We start from the raw sequence: 18,428 nt of genomic DNA on the forward strand, positions 1-18,428 counted from the left end.
TCAACTTGAAGTGATAGTGAGTCCTCCTCCGAATTAATTTCCCTACCGATTTTCGTATCATCGGCAAATTTGCAAATGTTGCTACTCAAACCTGAATCTAAATCATTTATATATATTATAAACAACAGAGGTCCCAGGACAGAGCCTTGAGGCACTCCACTTACAACATTTTCCCACTCTGACTTGATTCCATTTATACTAACTCTCTGTTTCCTTTGGTATAGCCATGCCCTAATCCAGCTTAATATAGCACCCCCAATACCATGAGACTCTATTTTTTTAATCAGTCTTTCATGCGGCACTGTATCAAAAGCTTTGCTAAAGTCAAGGTATACAACATCGCAATCCTTACCACTATTAACTGCCTCAACAATGCTAGAATAAAAAGATAACAAATTTGTTAAACATGAACGGCCATTTATAAAACCATGTTGCGACTCAATTATTAATTTATGTTTTTCAAGATGAAGACGAATTTTATTTGCTATTATAGATTCGAGTAACTTTCCCACAATAGACGTTAGGCTAATTGGTCGATAGTTAGACGCAAGTGATCTATCTCCTTTCTTAAAAACTGGTATCACATTAGCAACTTTCCAAAACTCTGGCACTCTGCCTGACTCTATTGATTTATTAAATATGGTTGACAGTGGGTCACAAAGCTCCTCTTTGCATTCTTTAAGCACCCTAGCAAACACTTCATCCGGCCCTGGGGATTTGTTTGGTTTGAGTTTTACTATTTGTTTAAGAACATCCTCCCTGGTAACTGCTAAACTCGTCAACCTGTCCTCGTCCCCACCCACATAGACTTGTTCGGCTGAAGGCATATTGTTAAGTTCCTCTTTAGTAAATACAGATACAAAATATTTATTAAAAATACTACTCATCTCTTCATCACTATCTGTTATTTGACCTGTCTCAGTTTTTAATGGACCTATCCTTTCCCTAGTCTTAGTACGATATAACTGAAAAAACCCTTTAGGATTTGTCTTTGCTTGCCCTGCTATGCGAACTTCATAGTTTCTTTTTGCTTTCCTTATCTCTTTTTTAACATTTCTAACCAGTTGTACGAATTCTGTTCTAAAGTGACCTCCCCATTTTTAATCCTTTTGTACCAAGCTCTCTTTTTACCTATAAGGTTCTTCAAATTCTTTGTTATCCACTTTGGGTCATTAGTATACGATCTATTCAATTTGTATGGTATACTACGTTCCTGTGCTTTGTTTAGAATATTCTTAAATAAGTTATATATTGAATCCACATCGAAATCCCCATTTAAGTCACCTATCGCTGGGTTCATGTCTCGCTCCAAGACCGGCCCACACCCCATACCCAAGCCACACCCCAACTGTCAATAGAGGGGGATTGGAGCTACAGGTCCAGCACCAACCCCCTGCCAGTAGAGGGGGGCTGGAGCTATAGGTCCAGCACCAACCCCCTGCCAGTAAAAAGGGGCTGAAGCTACAGGTCCAGCACCAACCCCCTGCCAGTAGAGGGGGGTTGGAGCTACAGGTCCAGCACCAACCCCCTGCCATTAGAGGGGGGGCTGAAGCTACAGGTCAAGCACCAACCCCTTGCCAGTAGAGCGGGGGCTAGAGCTAATGGTCCAGGACCAATCCCCTGCTAGTAGAAGGGGGGCTGGAGCTACAGGTCCAGCACCAACCAACTGTCAATAGAGGGGGATTGGAGCTACAGGTCCAGCACCAACCCCCTGCCAGTAGACGGGGGGGGCTGGAGCTGCAGGTCCAGCACCAAACCCTGCCAGTAGAGGGGGGCTGGAGCTACAGGTCCAGCACCAACCCCCCCTGCCAGTAGAGGGAGGCTGGAGCTATAGGTCCTGCACTAACCCCCTGCCAGTAGACAGGGGGCTGGAGTTACAGGTCCAGAATCAACTCCCTGCCAGTAGACGGGGGCTGGAAATACAGGTCCATCCCGAACCTCCTGCCAGTGAAAGGGGGGCTGGAGCTACAGGTCCAGCACCTACCCCCTGCCAGTAGAGGGGGGCTGGAGCTACAGGTCCAGCACCAACCCCCTGCCAGTAGAGAGGGGTTGGAGCTATAGGTCCAGCACCTACCCCCTGCCAGTAGAGGGGGGGCTGGAGCTACAGGTCAAGCACCCACCCCTGGCAGTAGAGGGGGGCTGGAGCTACTGCTCCAGCACCAACCTCCCCGCCAGTAGAGGGAAGCTGGAGCTACAGGTCCAGCACCAACCCCCTGCCAGTAGAGGGGGCTGGAGCTAAAGGTCTAGAACCAACCCCCTGCTAGTAAAGGGGGGCTGGAGCTACAGGTCCAGCACCACCCCCCTGCCAGTAGTGGGGGACTGGAGCTACAGGTCCATCACCAACCCTCTGCCTGTAGGGAGGGGGCTGGAGCTACAGGTCTAGCACCAACCCCCTGCCAGTAGAGGGGGGGGCTGAAACTTCAGGTCCAGCACCATCCACCTTCCAGTAGAGGGGGGCTGGAGCTACAGCACCATCCCCCTGCCAGCAGAGAGGGGGCTGGAGCTACAGGTCCAATGCCAACACCCTGCCAGTAGAAGGGGACTGGACCTACAGGTCCAGCACCAACCCTCTGCCAGAAGGGAGCTGGAGCTACAGGTCCATCACCACCCCCTTGCCAGTAGAGGGGGGCTGGAGCTACAGGTCCAGCACTAACCCTTCCAGTAGAGAGGGGGGGGGCTGGAGCTACAAGTCCAACGCTAACGCTCTGCCAGTAGAGGGGGCCTGGAGATACAGGTCCAGCACCAACCCCCTGCCAGTAGAGGGGGCTGGAGCTACAGGTCCAGCACCAACCCCCTGGCAGTAGAGGGGGGCTGGATAATGAGGCTGACACTGACCACAGGTGATAATGGGGCTGACATTGCCCACAGGTCATAATGGGGCTGAAATGACCACAGGTGATAATGGGGCTGACACTGACCACAGGTGATAATGGGACTGACACTGTCCACAGGTTATAATGGGGCTGACACTGTCCACAGGTGATAATGGGGCTGACACTTACCACAGGTGATAATGGGGCTGACACTTACCACAGGTGATAATGGGACTGACACTGACCACGGGTCATAATGGGGCTGACACTGACCACAGGTGATAATGGGGCTGACACTGACCACAGGTGATAATGGGGCTGACACTTACCACAGGTGATAATGGGGCTGACACTGACCACGGGTCATAATGGGGCTGACACTGACCACAGGTGATAATGGGGCTGACACTGACCACAGGTGATAATGGGGCTGACACTGTCCACACGTTATAAATGGGGCTGACACTGTCCACAGGTGAAAATGGGGCTGATACTGACCACAGGTGATAATGGGGCTGACACTGTCCACAGGTTATAATGGGGCTGACACTGTCCACAGGTTATAATGGGGCTGACACTGTCCACAGGTTATAATGGGGCTGACACTGACCACAGGTGATAAAGGGACTGACACTGTCCACAGGTTGAGGACCTCCGCAGGATGAGGGAGCCCGTCAAGAGGCTGGCTGGGTGTTGGCCGTCCAGGAAGACCAAGATGGCCGCCGCTCCGCCAGGATAACTCTAGAAGACGGACTGCTGTACCTCCACTCACTCTTGCGTCAGCCCACGCCCGCCCACGCCCACACCCTCCAGGTTACTTTATTACACCCACTAGTCTTACTGACATTACTTACTACTGAGTTTTGATAACTAATATGATAACATTTTGTTATACAGTTATCAGCATGATTTATTTCATTTTCTGCAGGAGATTGACGTTGTGGGCATGCTGGAGCCCTCCTGCACCCTGGCGTTCCTTGACCTCGGGTGGGCGGGGTCAACAAGAGGGCGGGTCACCATCCGGCTGACCCCTGACACTCCGCTGGCCAGACAGTTTGTGTTGTTGTGTACGGGCCAGCGGGGCCACACCTACCGCAACACTAAACTGTTGAACGTGAAGTACAAGGGTGGGCCGGGGGAGTGGGTGGTGGGCGGAGACTACGAGAGTAATGATGGTAAGGGAGGAGCCCCACTGCTGCCTGACCTCCAGGGGCGGTACCGGGAGTCAGGCCGGGCAGGAGCTGTGTTGTGCTGCGATGATCCGGGGGGTCCCAGGAGTGCCCAGTTCATCATCACCACCAGGGACCGCCAGGATGGTCGCCAGTGGTTTGATGCCTTCGGTGACGTGGTGAGCGGCCTGGATGTGGTGAGGGCAGCAGTCAACCACAGTGACAATCCGGAGGTGACTGTGGTGGACTGTGGTGTTGTGCTGCCACTCTAGTTCACTGTACCACCACCATCACTACTGTGGTGTTGTGCTGCCACTGTAGTTCACTGTACCACCACCATCACTACTGTGGTGTTGTGCTGCCACTCTAGTTCACTGTACCACCACCATCACTACTGTGGTGTTGTGCTGCCACTGTAGTTCACTGTACCACCACCATCACTACTGTGGTGTTGTGCTGCCACTCTAGTTCACTGTAACACCACCATCACTACTGTGGTGTTGTGCTGCCACTCTAGTTCACTGTAACACCACCATCACTACTGTGGTGTTGTGCTGCCACTCTAGTTCACTGTACCACCACCATCACTACTGTGGTGTTGTGCTGCCACTCTAGTTCACTGTACCACCACCATCACTACTGTGGTGTTGTACTGCCACTTTAGTTCACTGTACCACCACCATCACTACTGTGGTGTTGTACTGCCACTCTAGTTCACTGTACCATCACCATCACTACTGTGGTGTTGTACTGCCACTCTAGTTCACTGTACCACCACCATCACTACTGTGGTGTTGTGCTGCCACTATAGTTCACTGTACCACCACCATCACTACTGTGGTGTTGTGCTGCCACTCTAGTTCACTGTACCATCACAATCACTACTGTGGTGTTGTGCTGCCACTCTAGTTCACTGTACAATCACTATCACTACTGTGGTGTTGTGCTGCCACTCTAGTTCACTGTACCATCACTATCACTACTGTGGTGTTGTGCTGCCACTCTAGTTCACTGTACCATCACCATCACCATCACTACTGTGGTGTTGTGCTGCCGCTCTAGTTCACTGTACCACCACCATCACTACTGTGGTGTTATGCTGCCACTCTAGTTCAATGTACCACCACCATCACTACTGTGGTGTTGTGCTTCCACTTTAGTTCACTGTACCACCACCATCACTACTGTGGTGTTGTGCTGCCACTCTAGTTCACTGTACCATCACTACTGTGGTGTTGTGCTGCCACTCTAGTTCAATGTACCATCACTACTGTGGTGTTGTGCTGCCACTCTAGTTCACTGTACCATCACTACTGTGTTGTGCTGCCACTCTAGTTCACTGTATCATCACCATCACTCCTGCATCACCATGGACTGCGTGTTTTGATGCCAATGTAATTTAAGGACAGACCTTTATCACTATATCATCATAACTTCACTATCTTTGGTATTTATTCTTTGGTATCATATACCTGACAATCACGGCTGTATCACCATCAATGCTATAACTTCCCAGTACTGTAACCTATCATTGCTGTATCACTATAGCTTCACTATCACCATCACCTCAGTGCCCACACTTGGGGTCATATACTGACCATGTTGAGTAACAAATTGTTGGTGTCACTATATGACAGCTGTTGTCACTGTTATATCACCAACAGCTCACTATCACATAACACTGTCACTGCTACACCAACATCATTTCACTGTCTCTGCATTATCACCTCACACTGATATTTTTCCTCCTTACGTTCACTGATATATCACTATCATAGCTACAGCACCAATACCTTACTGTCACTGCTATATCACCACCATACTATCACAGTTATATCACAATCACTCAGGTGTGTTGTGATATTACCATACTGAACCATGATGTGTTGTGATATTACCATACTGGTCCATGGTGTGTTGTGATATTACCATACTGGTCCATGGTGTGTTGTGATATTACCGTACTGGTCCATGGTGTGTTGTGATATTACCATACTGGACCATGGTGTGTTGTGATATTACCATACTGGACCATGGTGTGTTGTGATATTACCATACTGGACCATGGTGTGTTGTGATATTACCATACTGGACCATGGTGTGTTGTGATATTACCATACTGGACCATGGTGTGTTGTGATATTACCATACTGGACCATGGTGTGTTGTGATATTACCATACTGGTCCATGGTGTGTTGTGATATTACCATACTGGACCATGGTGTGTTGTGATATTACCATACTGGTCCATGGTGTGTTGTGATATTATCATACTGGACCATGGTGTGTTGTGATATTACCATACTGGTCCATGGTGTGTTGTGATATTACCATACTGGACCATGGTGTGTTGTGATATTACCATACTGGTCCATGGTGTGTTGTGATATTGCCATACTGGACCATGGTGTGTTATGATATTACCATGCTGGTCCATGGTGTGTTGTGATATTACCATACTGGTCCATGGTGTGTTGTGATATTACCATACTGGACCATGGTGTGTTGTGATATTACCATACTGGACCATGGTGTGTTGTGATATTACCATACTGGACCATGGTGTGTTGTGATATTACCATACTGGTCCATGGTGTGTTGTGATATTACCATACTGGTCCATGGTGTGTTGTGATATTACCATACTGGTCCATGGTGTGTGTTGTGATATTACCAAACTGGACCATGGTGTGTTGTGATATTACCATACTGGACCATGGTGTGTTGTGATATTACCATACTGGTCCATGGTGTGTTGTGATATTACCATACTGGTCCATGGTGTGTTGTGATATTACCATACTGGTCCATGGTGTGTGTTGTGATATTACCAAACTGGACCATGGTGTGTTGTGATATTACCATACTGGACCATGGTGTGTTGTGATATTACCGCCATGGTGTGTTGTGATATTACCATACTGGACCATGGTGTGTTGTGATATTACCGCCATGGTGTGTTGTGATATTACCATACTGGACCATAGTGTGTTGTGATATTACCATACTGGACCATGGTGTGTTGTGATATTACCATACTGGACCATGGTGTGGTGTGATATTACCATACTGGTCCATGGTGTGTGTTGTGATATTACCATACTGGTCCATGGTGTGTTGTGATATTACCATACTGGTCCATGGTGTTTTGTGATATTACCATACTGGTCCATGGTGTGTTGTGATATTACCATACTGGACCATGGTGTGTTGTGATATTACCATACTGGACCATGGTGTGTTGTGATATTACCATACTGGTCCATGGCGTGTTGTGATATTACCATACTGGACCATGGTGTGTTGTGATATTACCATACTGGACCATGGTGTGTTGTGATATTACCATACTGGACCATGGTGTGTTGTGATATTACCATACTGGTCCATGGTGTGTTGTGATATTACCATACTGGACCATGGTGTGTTGTGATATTACCATACTGGTCCATGGTGTGTTGTGATATTACTATACTGGACCATGGTGTGTTGTGATATTACCATACTGGACCATGGTGTGTTGTGATATTACCATACTGGACCATGGTGTGTTGTGATATTACCATACTGGACCATGGCGTGTTGTGATATTACCATACTGGACCATGGTGTGCTGTGATATTACCATACTGGACCATGGTGTGTTGTGATATTACCATACTGATCCATGGTGTGTTGTGATATTACCATACTGGACCATGGTGTGTTGTGATATTACCATACTGGTCCATGGAGTGTTGTGATATTACCATACTGGTCCATGGTCTGTTGTGATATTACCATACTGGTCCATGGTGAGTTGTGATATTACCATACTGGTCCATGGTATGTTGTGATATTACCATACTGGACCATGGTGTGTTGTGATATTACCATACTGGTCCATGGTGTGATATTACCATACTGGTCCATGGTGTGTTGTGATATTACCATACTGGAACATGGTGTGTTGTGATATTACCATACTGGACCATGGTGTGTTGTGATATTACCATACTGGTCCATGGTGTGTTGTGATATTACCATACTGGTCCATGGTGTGTTGTGATATTACCATACTGGACCATGGTGTGTTGTGATATAACCATACTGGTCCATGGTGTTTGGTGATATTACCATACTGGTCCATGGTGTGTTGTGATATTACCATACTGGACCATGGTGTATTGTGATATTATCATACTGGTCCATGGTGTGTTGTGATATTACCATACTGGTCCATGGTGTGTTGTGATATTACCATACTGATCCATGGTGTGTTGTAATATTACCATACTGGACCATCGTGTATTGTGATATTACCATACTGGTCTATGGTGTGTTGTGATATTACCATACTGGACCATGGTGTGTTGTGATATTACCATACTGGTCCATGGTGTGTTGTGATATTACCATACTGTTCCATGGTGTGTTGTGATATTACCATACTGGACCATGGTGTGTTGATATTACCATACTGGACCATGGTGTGTTGTGATATTACCATACTGGTCCATGGTGTGTTGTGATATTACCATACTGGTCCATGGTGTGTTGTGATATTACCATACTGGACCATGGTGTGTTGTGATATTACCATACTGGTCCATGGTGTGATATTACCATACTGGTCCATGGTGTGTTGTGATATTACCATACTGGACCATGGTGTGTTGTGATATTACCATACTGGAACATGGTTTGTTGTGATATTACCATACTGGACCATGGTGTATTGTGATATTACCATACTGGTCCATGGTGTGTTGTGATATTACCATACTGGTCCATGGTGTGTTGTGATATTACCATACTGGTCCATGGTGTGCTGTGATATTACCATACTGGTCCATGGTGTGTTGTGATATTACCATACTGGACCATGGTGTGTTGTGATATTACCATACTGGTCCATGGTGTGTTGTGATATTACCATACTGGACCATGGTGTATTGTGATATTACCATACTGGTCCATGGTGTATTGTGATATTACCATACTGGTCCATGGTGTGTTGTGATATTACCATACTGGTCCATGGTGTGTTGTGATATTACCATACTGGTCCATGGTGTGTTGTGATATTACCATACTGATCCATGGTGTGTTGTGATATTACCATACTGGACCATGGTGTATTGTGATATTACCATACTGGACCATGGTGTGTTGTGATATTACCATACTGGTCCATGGTGTGTTGTGATATTACCATACTGAACCATGGTGTGTTGTGTTATTACCATACTGGCCCATGGTGTGTTGTGATATTACCATACTGGACCGTGGTGTATTGTGATATTACCATACTGGACCATGGTGTGTTGTAATATTACCATACTGGACCATGGTGTGTTGTGCTATTACCATACTGGTCCATGGTGTGTTGTGATATTACCATACTGGTCCATGGTGTGTTGTGATATTACCATACTGGACCATGGTGTGTTGTGATATTACCATACTGGTCCATGGTGTGTTGTCATATTACCATACTGGTCCATGGTGTGTTGTGATATTACCATACTGGACCATGGTGTGTTGTCATATTACCATACTGGTCCATGGTGTGTTGTGATATTACCATACTGGACCATGGTGTGTTGTGATTTTACCATACTGGTCCATGGTGTGTTGTGATATTACCATACTGGTCCATGGTGTGTTGTGATATTACCATACTGGTCCATGGTGTGTTGTGATATTACCATACTGGTCCATGGTGTGTTGTGATATTACCATACTGGACCATGGTGTATTGTGATATTACCATACTGGACCATGGTGTGTTGTGATATTACCATACTGGACCATGGTGTGTTGTGATATTACCATACTGGACCATGGTGTGTTGTGATATTACCATACTGGTCCATGGTGTATTGTGATATTACCATACTGGTCCATGGTGTGTTGTGGTATTACCATACTGGTCCATGGTGTGATATTACCATACTGGACCATGGTGTATTGTGATATTACCATACTGGACCATGGTGTGTTGTGATATTACCATACTGGTCCATGGTGTGATATTACCATACTGGACCATGGTGTGTTGTGATATTACCATACTGGACCATGGTGTATTGTGATATTACCATACTGGACCATGGTGTGTTGTGATATTACCATACTGGTCCATGGTGTGTTGTGATATTACCATACTGGTCCATGGTGTGTTGTGATATTACCATACTGGTCCATGGTGTGTTGTGTTATCACCATATGGGTGTGAGGTGGTGTTATGACCACACATACACCAGTATGATCATACTGTAGCTGGTGTATGATGTGCTCAAACTGTATAGTGATGTCTTGGCTGATTAGCCTAGTATCACGAATATTAATTTATGTAGTTATTCTTTTTTCGACAACACACTAGTATTAAATGTGTATTGCCAATGTATGCCACATATATCTATGTATATTATATATCTGTACCATAAGTCCTTACCAATGTATTTGTGGATATATATTAGAAGTCTAGTGAATAGCAGTAGCCTAATGTTATGTAGCTTGAAAAACATGCGTATATGCTTATATTATGGAATGCTACATAATGCTGTATAGGAAATGTTATGTGAACTATGATGGAGAATGTATAAATTTAGGTCTCGGATGTATTACTGTCATGTATACTGTGTAATTTCCCTTTCATTATTGTTCATAGCATTGTCCTCTAACATTAAATTATATTTTGGCACTGTGAGATGTATACCACATAAACATGGTTTTGATACACATGTTTTATATATATATATTTTATATTGTATTCATGTATACTTATGTATGATGGCTGGCTGGCAGACGTCTTGAAATCCTCCCTTAACCCCTCCTCCCCTCTCCCGCCAGTGTTACCATGTCTTGCCAATATGAATTCTTTGTTCACATATTTTTATATCATGATATAATCTTTAATGTACTGAATTATTGATATGTATTATTATGTAAGGTTGTGTATTATAGTCTTTATTTTGTTGATATATGAATTAGAAGTTCTTGATCGAGATATGTCTGTATATGAGCTTGAGATATTTGAAAGAGAGGAGTCAGCTGACTCATAGAGGTGGATACAGTGTCGCTCCCGGCCAGCATGGCTCTGGGCGGTCACTCTTTGATTGTCTCAGTCGAGCGCATGTGTTGCCGCTACGGTCCGGGTTTTGTGACCTTATTTGTGTCATTTGACTGCTAGGATATTTGTCATGTTGCAGTTATGTATACCATGGATCAGTTCTACCATTGTGCATCATTTATACCAGGTGATAGGTGCTGTTATATATCTTAGTGAGGTGGGTACCTGAGGATCTTAAGTGATGCCATTGTTCTGTATATGATATTGATTCCTCATACCTCATTTGTTAATGGTTGTGACACCACCACCACCCTGTATTGGTATTAGCAGCATAATAGGCGCTAGTGTCCCACTGTGCCACGATAGAGCCTGGCGTCAGCTAGTGCTGATTGTATGCAGTTTTGAGACCTGTTGATGATCATGCCCAGCTTTGAGAAGCTGGATAAATCATTGAGTGTGAGCTTATAGATTGTATTCTTTTTCATGTTATGTTCATTTATGTTAATGCCCAGTGTTAATATATATATTAATATGTTAATATATATATATATATATATATATATATATATATATATATATATATATATATATATATATATATATATATATATATATATATATATATATATATATATATATATATATATATATATATATATATATATATATATATATATATATATATATATATATAATTTATAATATTAGTATATTTTGGTAGCAGTCTTTCTTGTAAACACATGTTGTTGAATATGACCGAAAAGGTAAGATTAATAATTCTAAAACGAATTTTCTCAATATTTCTTATGTTTTTCTTCACTGTCGGTGGTAATAAAAATATCAATTCTCCAAAATTCATTTTTTAATTGTCTGACACCTGTCTGAACCATTACGCGTTTCGTAATGCTTATTACATTTTCAAAGACTTAATTTACACACAGATTCATCGAACTTACACTCATTTTGGGTGAGGTGATATGGTACAAACTTTCGGGTGAGGTGAGCAAACTTATGACAAACACAAGACAGAACACGAAACAATGGGTATAAATTGGTAATGAGAACTGCAGAAGGCCTATTGGCCCATACTTCCTCTTGCTGCTTCCATATTGGTTCGGGGCCTTGAAGTGGGTAGAATATAGTTGTGCATTAATTGGCTGTTCAATTGGTAGTGTTGACTTTTTGATGTGTATTGCCTCACTGATGTCGAGCTGCCTGCTATCACTGTATCTATCAATGATTTCTGTGTTGTTAAGATTTCTCTGGTGATGGTCTGGTTGTGAGAAGAGATTATATGTTCCTTGATGAGGCCTTGTTGCTTATGCATTGTTAATCGCCTGGAAAGAGACGTTGTTGTCTTGCCTATATACTGAGTTCTTTGGGGCTTACAGTCCCCAAGTGGGCATTTAAAGGTATAGACAACGTTGGTTTCCTTTAAGGCATTCTTCTTTGGTATCTGGAGAGTTTTTCATGAGTAGATTGGCCGTTTTTTTTTTTTTGTTTTATAATAAATTGTCAATTGAATTTTCTGATTTTTGTCTGTAGGGATAACGTTCCTATTGACAATATCTCTCAGGACCCTTTCCTCCATTTTATGAGCCGTTGAAAAGAAGTTCCTGTAAAATAGTCTAATAGGGGGTACAAGCATTGTGTTGGTTGACTCTTAAGAGGTTGCATGGTGTTTCACCTTTCTATTTATGATGTCTTCAACGAAACCGTTAGAGAAGCCGTTGTTGACTAGGACCTGCCTTACCCTACAGAGTTTTTCATCGACTTGCTTCCAATCTGAGCTGTGGCTGAGAGCACGGTCGACATAAACATTGACAACACTCCTCTTGTGCCTGTCTGTGCAGTCACTCTTGGCATTGAGGCACATTCCTATGTTGGTTTCCTTTGTGTAGACTGCAGTGTGGAAGCCTCCGCTCTTTTCTGTGACTTACATCCAGAAAGGGCAGCTTCCCATTATTCTCTATCTCGTAAGTGAAGCTCAACACAGAATTCTGCTCAAATGCCTCCTTCAGCTGCTGCAGACATCTGGCATCAGGTACCTGCGTAAAAATGTCGTCAACATACCTGCTGTATATGGCGGGTTTCAAACCCATGTCAACTAAGAGGCACCCGTCTTGAGCCCAGATGGGCACATGTATAAGCAAGTAGATGGGGTCGCCATGGGTTCCCTCCTAGGTGTCCTGTTTGCGAACTTCTACATGGGCACCATCGAGCAGAGGGTCTTAGTTGACATGGGCTTGAAACCAGCCATATACTGCAGGTATGTTAACTACATTTTTATGCAGGTACCTGATGGCAACTGTCTGCAGCAGCTGAAGGAGGATGAAACAGCTCGATGCTGTTTCCTCTTCCTCAGGTTTTGTTTTTGCCTTCTCCACTCTTCTGCTTTTGACCTTTTGCCATTCTTGATTATTATTTCGAACATCTTCTATTTTGACGCCCGGATGTTTGGGGAGGCACACTCACTCAAAGAACTATGGTACCCGACGTTGCGAGGGAGGGGACGCTTTTTGATGTCAATCCTCGCCATCGTAGCTAAACCCGATCTCGATGGACTGACGGTTCTTAAGGTGATAATTGCGGTGTGTATACTCATGATGCACCCCTGGGGGGGGGGGTCCCATCTTGTCGGGTATCCTATCCTCTAATTGTGGCTTCATGGTGGGTATGGGAACTTATTCGTGAATGAAATTATTACCTACTCATTTCTATGTCGCTGAATGATCCTTTTATAACTTCCCAGGCTCGTGGGGTGGGCGACCAAGCCCCCGAATCAGACTGTATTAGAAGACTGGGCTCTGTAGCCCTTGCTACATTAGGCCCAGACTAAGCTACTCCTTTTACCCCTCCTACCTCAGTGAGAGGGTTGAGCCCCAAGACCCCAGTGATGACCACCTCATCACCTGGAGTGGCTCCTTCTCTCATTGTGACAACTGGGCCTCTTACCCCCCTCTTACTTGCGGGTGCTTGATGCCAACCCCACCCCCCTCCCTCACAACCACACTCGCACGATTCCTTCTAGTGCTAATATGTTCCACGCCTTGTTTGGTTCTGCAATATGGACTAAATACTTTGAACTCAATCATCTGGATTCTACACGGCCTGATGATTTCTCCTCCATAAACACCCCGTTGGTTCAGTGGATACCTCTGTTACTTTTAACCCCACCCATACTGGTACAGGTGTCGAGGTGTTGAGAGGCATTTGGAAGGTCATTAATGTAGATGAGAAAGAGGAGAGGGCCAAGTATGCTGCCCTGAGGAACACCAGTGTTGATGCGTAGGGTGGGAGAAATGGAATTATTCACAGAAACATATTGGAGCCTGTCAGTAAGGTAAGACTGAAGGTATTGCAGGGAGTGTCCTCTGACTCCATAATGATGTAATTTTGTAATTAAGACTAAAGCCTTACGTAGGTCCACAAATAACCCTACAGAGAACTCATTTTTATTAAGAGCTGCATGTATCAAGTTAATCATACTAATCAGTGCATCGTTAGTGTTTTTTTGGGGGGTCTGAAGCCACATTGGCAAGAGCTAAGTATATTGGATATGGTTAGATAAGAGTAAAGCTGCTTGTAGATTAGCTTTCAAATATTTTTGACAAGGTTGGCAGAATTGATATAGGTCTGTAATTGTTGACATCAGTGAGATCACCACATTTATTGACTGGGGTTACTCTCGCTTTTTTTTAGAATATCCAGAAAGGTTTGGAGTTCAAGTGATTTGTTGATGAGTAATGCCATGGCAGGAGCTAGAAATCTGAAGTTTTTTTTGTAAATTAGAGATGGTATCTCATCAAGGGCTCTTGACTTAGTTTTAAGGGAAAGGATTATCTCATTAACATCAGTGGAATTAGAAAAATTGATATTAGAATTAACATCAGTGGAATTGAAAAAAATACTGAATTAAATAAAGTCCATCTTTGGGTAACTGCTGAGAAACTCAACCTTAACATTGACAAAACTTTCTATATTTTGTTTGGTAATAAATCCTCAAATCAAATTAATTTAAGAATAAACAAAATCCATATTAGTAGCAAGGTAGATGGTAAATTCCTTGGTATCTTTATCGATAACAAGCTGAATTTCCAGGGACACATAGTAAATATAGCAAAAAAAGTTCCTAAAACTGTTGGCATTCATTCTAAGATCAGATATTATGTCCCTCGCCCTGCCCTGGTGATGCTCTATTACTCTCTCGTCTATCCTTATCTCAATTATGGTATTTGTGCAACCTATCCTCCGCATTGACATTACAATTTAATACTAAGTGTGAAAAGTACATATGCAACTATGGGGCTGTTACACTTACCTCCCCATTTATTCTCCTCTTTTTCTGTTAAGTCACTTAGAATTTTAGAAAGAAATTTTCAGATTAAAGTTGCTGTTCACAAGTTTTAAATATTAAGAATTTCTTTTTCAGTTTTAATAAACAATTGAGATTTTATACAAAATTTGAAAATATTCTGAGTTACTTTATAATTTAATAATATATTTCAGTTTCGTTTTATTATTTCTGTAAAACTGTAATATTAATATAACTATAGGTTAAGTGCTAATTGTAATTAAGAAGCAATAAAATGCTTATCTTCAAACACTAAGACAGTTAGGTGCGGTTGTGGTTTTCTATTCAGCTTTTTAGGTAAACTCAAATATTCACAATATTTTTGAAAGTACGATTTAATACTAAGTGAAAATAAGTGATATTTTCTTTTTAAAGAATTTTCAAAGAATTACTCATCATTTCTATCTAAATTAATTAGAAGAGTCAAAATTAAATACTACGAAGATAAATTTACCCAAACAAAGGGCAACATTAAGAAAACATGAAGTACAATTTCACAAATATTGGGATCAAAGAAGATTTTAAATAACAAACCAATAATCCTGTGAAAAATGGATGGTCTGCTTTCAGCCTCTGACACTGCTTTTGAGTTCAATAGGTTCTTCTCTTCCATTGGGTCATCCCTTGCAAATGATATTCCATCTTCCAGTAGTAATATTCAGGACTATCTACAGGTAACTATCCACAGTCTCTGTACCTAATGCCTACTAATTCCACTGATGTTACTGACATAATCCTTTCCCTTGAAACCAAGTCTGGTGCCCTTGAGGAGATACCAACTCTTATTTACAAAAAAGCCTCCAGATCTTTAGCCCCTGCAATTGCATTGCTCTTCAACAAGTCACTTGAACTCCAAACCTTTCCAGATATTCTAAAAAAGCGAGAGTAACGCCTGTCCACAAATGTCGTGATCCCAATGATGTCAACAACTTCAGACCTATATCAATTCTGCCAAACCTGTCTAAAATATTTGAAAAACTTATCTACAAGCACCTTTACTCTTATCTAGCCAAACACAATATACTTAGCTCCTGTCAATATGGCTTCAGACCCCAAAAAACACTAACGATGCTCTTATTTGTATGATTAACTTGATACATGCAGCTCTTGATAAAAATGAGTTCCCTGTTGGGTTATTTGTGGACCTGTGTAAGGCTTTTGACACTGTCAACCACCAAAACCTTCTTCTTAAATTACAACATTATGGAGTCAGAGGTCACTCCCTGCAGTACCTTAAGTCTTACCTTACTGACAGGCTCTAATATGTTTCTGTGAATAATTCAATTTCTCCCACACTACCCATCAACATTGGTGTTCCCCAGGGGAGCATACTTGGCCCTCTCCTCTTTCTCATCTACATTAACGATCTTTCAAATGCCTTCCACCATCTCAAACCAATTCTATTTGCTGACGACACGACCTTCATTTACTCCAGTCCTGACCCCCTTGCTCTAAATGTCACAGTGAATACTGAGCTAAATAAAGTCCATCACTGGCTAACTACCAATAAACTCACCCTCAATATTGACAAAACTTTCTATATCTTGTTTGACAATAAATCCTCAAATCAAATAAATCTCAGGATTAACAATACCCAAATTTGTAACAAAGTAGATGGTCAATTCCTTGGCGTTCTCATTGATCGCAAGCTGAATTTCCAGGGACATATTCTAAATATATCCAAAAAAGTTTCAAAAACTGTTGGCATTCTTCCTAAGATCAGATATTATGTACCTCGCCCTGCCTTGGTGACCCTTACTCAAATCTCTGAATATGCTAGATATTAAGTCACTGCACATCCTCTCATGTGTATTTTATATATATATGTATATCTATTTTATATATATATATATATATATATATATATATATATATATATATATATATATATATATATATATATATATATATATATATATATATATATATATATATATATATATATATATATATTTTAAGCTTCCTAGAAGGTTGTAACAGATCCCATGAGCACCACACCAGAAACAAATACTTATTTGATATTCCAAGAGTACGGCTTAATCAAACTAGAAATGCTTTACAAATCAAGCGACCTCGAATGTGGAATGACCTTCCCAACCATGTTAAAGGCTGTACCTCTCCCTACCAGTTTAAGATAAAAACTAAGTACCACCTAATTAACTCAATGTAACCTACCTTACCCCTAAATGTCAACCCATGTCTACGATTTTAAACAATGCTGTTTGTTGACCAAATTGTACCTTTTTTTTCTGCCATGTTTCCCCCCCCCCCCACTTTTTTCATTTTTTTCTTATTTTTTCTCAACACATATTATACTTTAAACATCATGTTACTTTCTGCTGCCCAAACCTGAGATGGCCTGGCCCAGGCCTGAGGGCTGGTCTAGCCCAAGGCCAGCTAGTCTGGCCACCACCCCCCACCCCAACTCCTCTACTGCCAACATGCTACAACCTTCCCCCCTCCCACACCAGACTACCAGCTACCGGCCCCGACGCTATCCCGTGCCTGACTACCAGTGACCGGCCGCCCGCCAACCGCCCCTCTTCTTGTCAGTTTGTTGGGAAAATTATGTGATTTTGCTTGACTGGATTCATTAATGCTTAAATTCATAGCATTTTTATTCCAAATTGTTTGTAAATGATTGTTCTATCAAATGCCATAGTGAAAATTAATTCATAATAAATGAATTGTTTATGAATATTTATATAGACTGATTCATTTGGCTTATGGAAATCCTGGCCAATACATCATATTTGCAGCCACCAATAACCATCACATAGTTATGATTTTGATATGGAATTGTTTACCAATGACTGTTCTATCATGTGCCATGTTCAAAATAAAAAATACATAATAAATAGATTTTCTGTGAATTTTGTTTAGTTGATAGTGGATGTAGGACCTCTGTTATTTTCACATTAAGGGGAGGGGCAGCCTGGGGCCGACAGGTAGAACGAATTCCGCCGTGAAATAAATCAGCCTCGCCTCATATAGTTCTTTCAAGTGAGGACACACTGTACATCATCATGTATAT

The 18,428-nt window shown here is 42.5% G+C and overlaps 2 protein-coding genes across 2 annotated transcripts in view; both read left to right on the plus strand.

The window, feature by feature from the left end:
- LOC138367918 (uncharacterized) overlaps positions 1-5,442 on the plus strand; it is a 189,696-nt gene extending 184,254 nt beyond the window's left edge. Inside the window, exon 4 of the mRNA XM_069330199.1 lies at positions 3,457-5,442. Coding sequence (XP_069186300.1) covers positions 3,457-3,552 — 96 coding nt within the window. The 3' untranslated portion in view covers positions 3,553-5,442. The remainder of the gene's footprint in view (positions 1-3,456) is intronic.
- Positions 3,463-5,442, plus strand: LOC138367919 (peptidyl-prolyl cis-trans isomerase-like). The gene is made up of 2 exons (XM_069330203.1): positions 3,463-3,626; positions 3,742-5,442. Exon 2 carries the CDS (start codon positions 3,760-3,762, stop codon positions 4,252-4,254), a length of 495 nt encoding a protein of 164 aa, XP_069186304.1. The 5' UTR covers positions 3,463-3,626; positions 3,742-3,759; the 3' UTR covers positions 4,255-5,442.
- Positions 5,443-18,428: the final 12,986 nt, after the last annotated feature.

The sequence above is a fragment of the Procambarus clarkii genome, chromosome 23, assembly GCF_040958095.1.
Source record: "Procambarus clarkii isolate CNS0578487 chromosome 23, FALCON_Pclarkii_2.0, whole genome shotgun sequence".
In the NCBI taxonomy this organism is placed as follows: domain Eukaryota; kingdom Metazoa; phylum Arthropoda; class Malacostraca; order Decapoda; family Cambaridae; genus Procambarus; species Procambarus clarkii.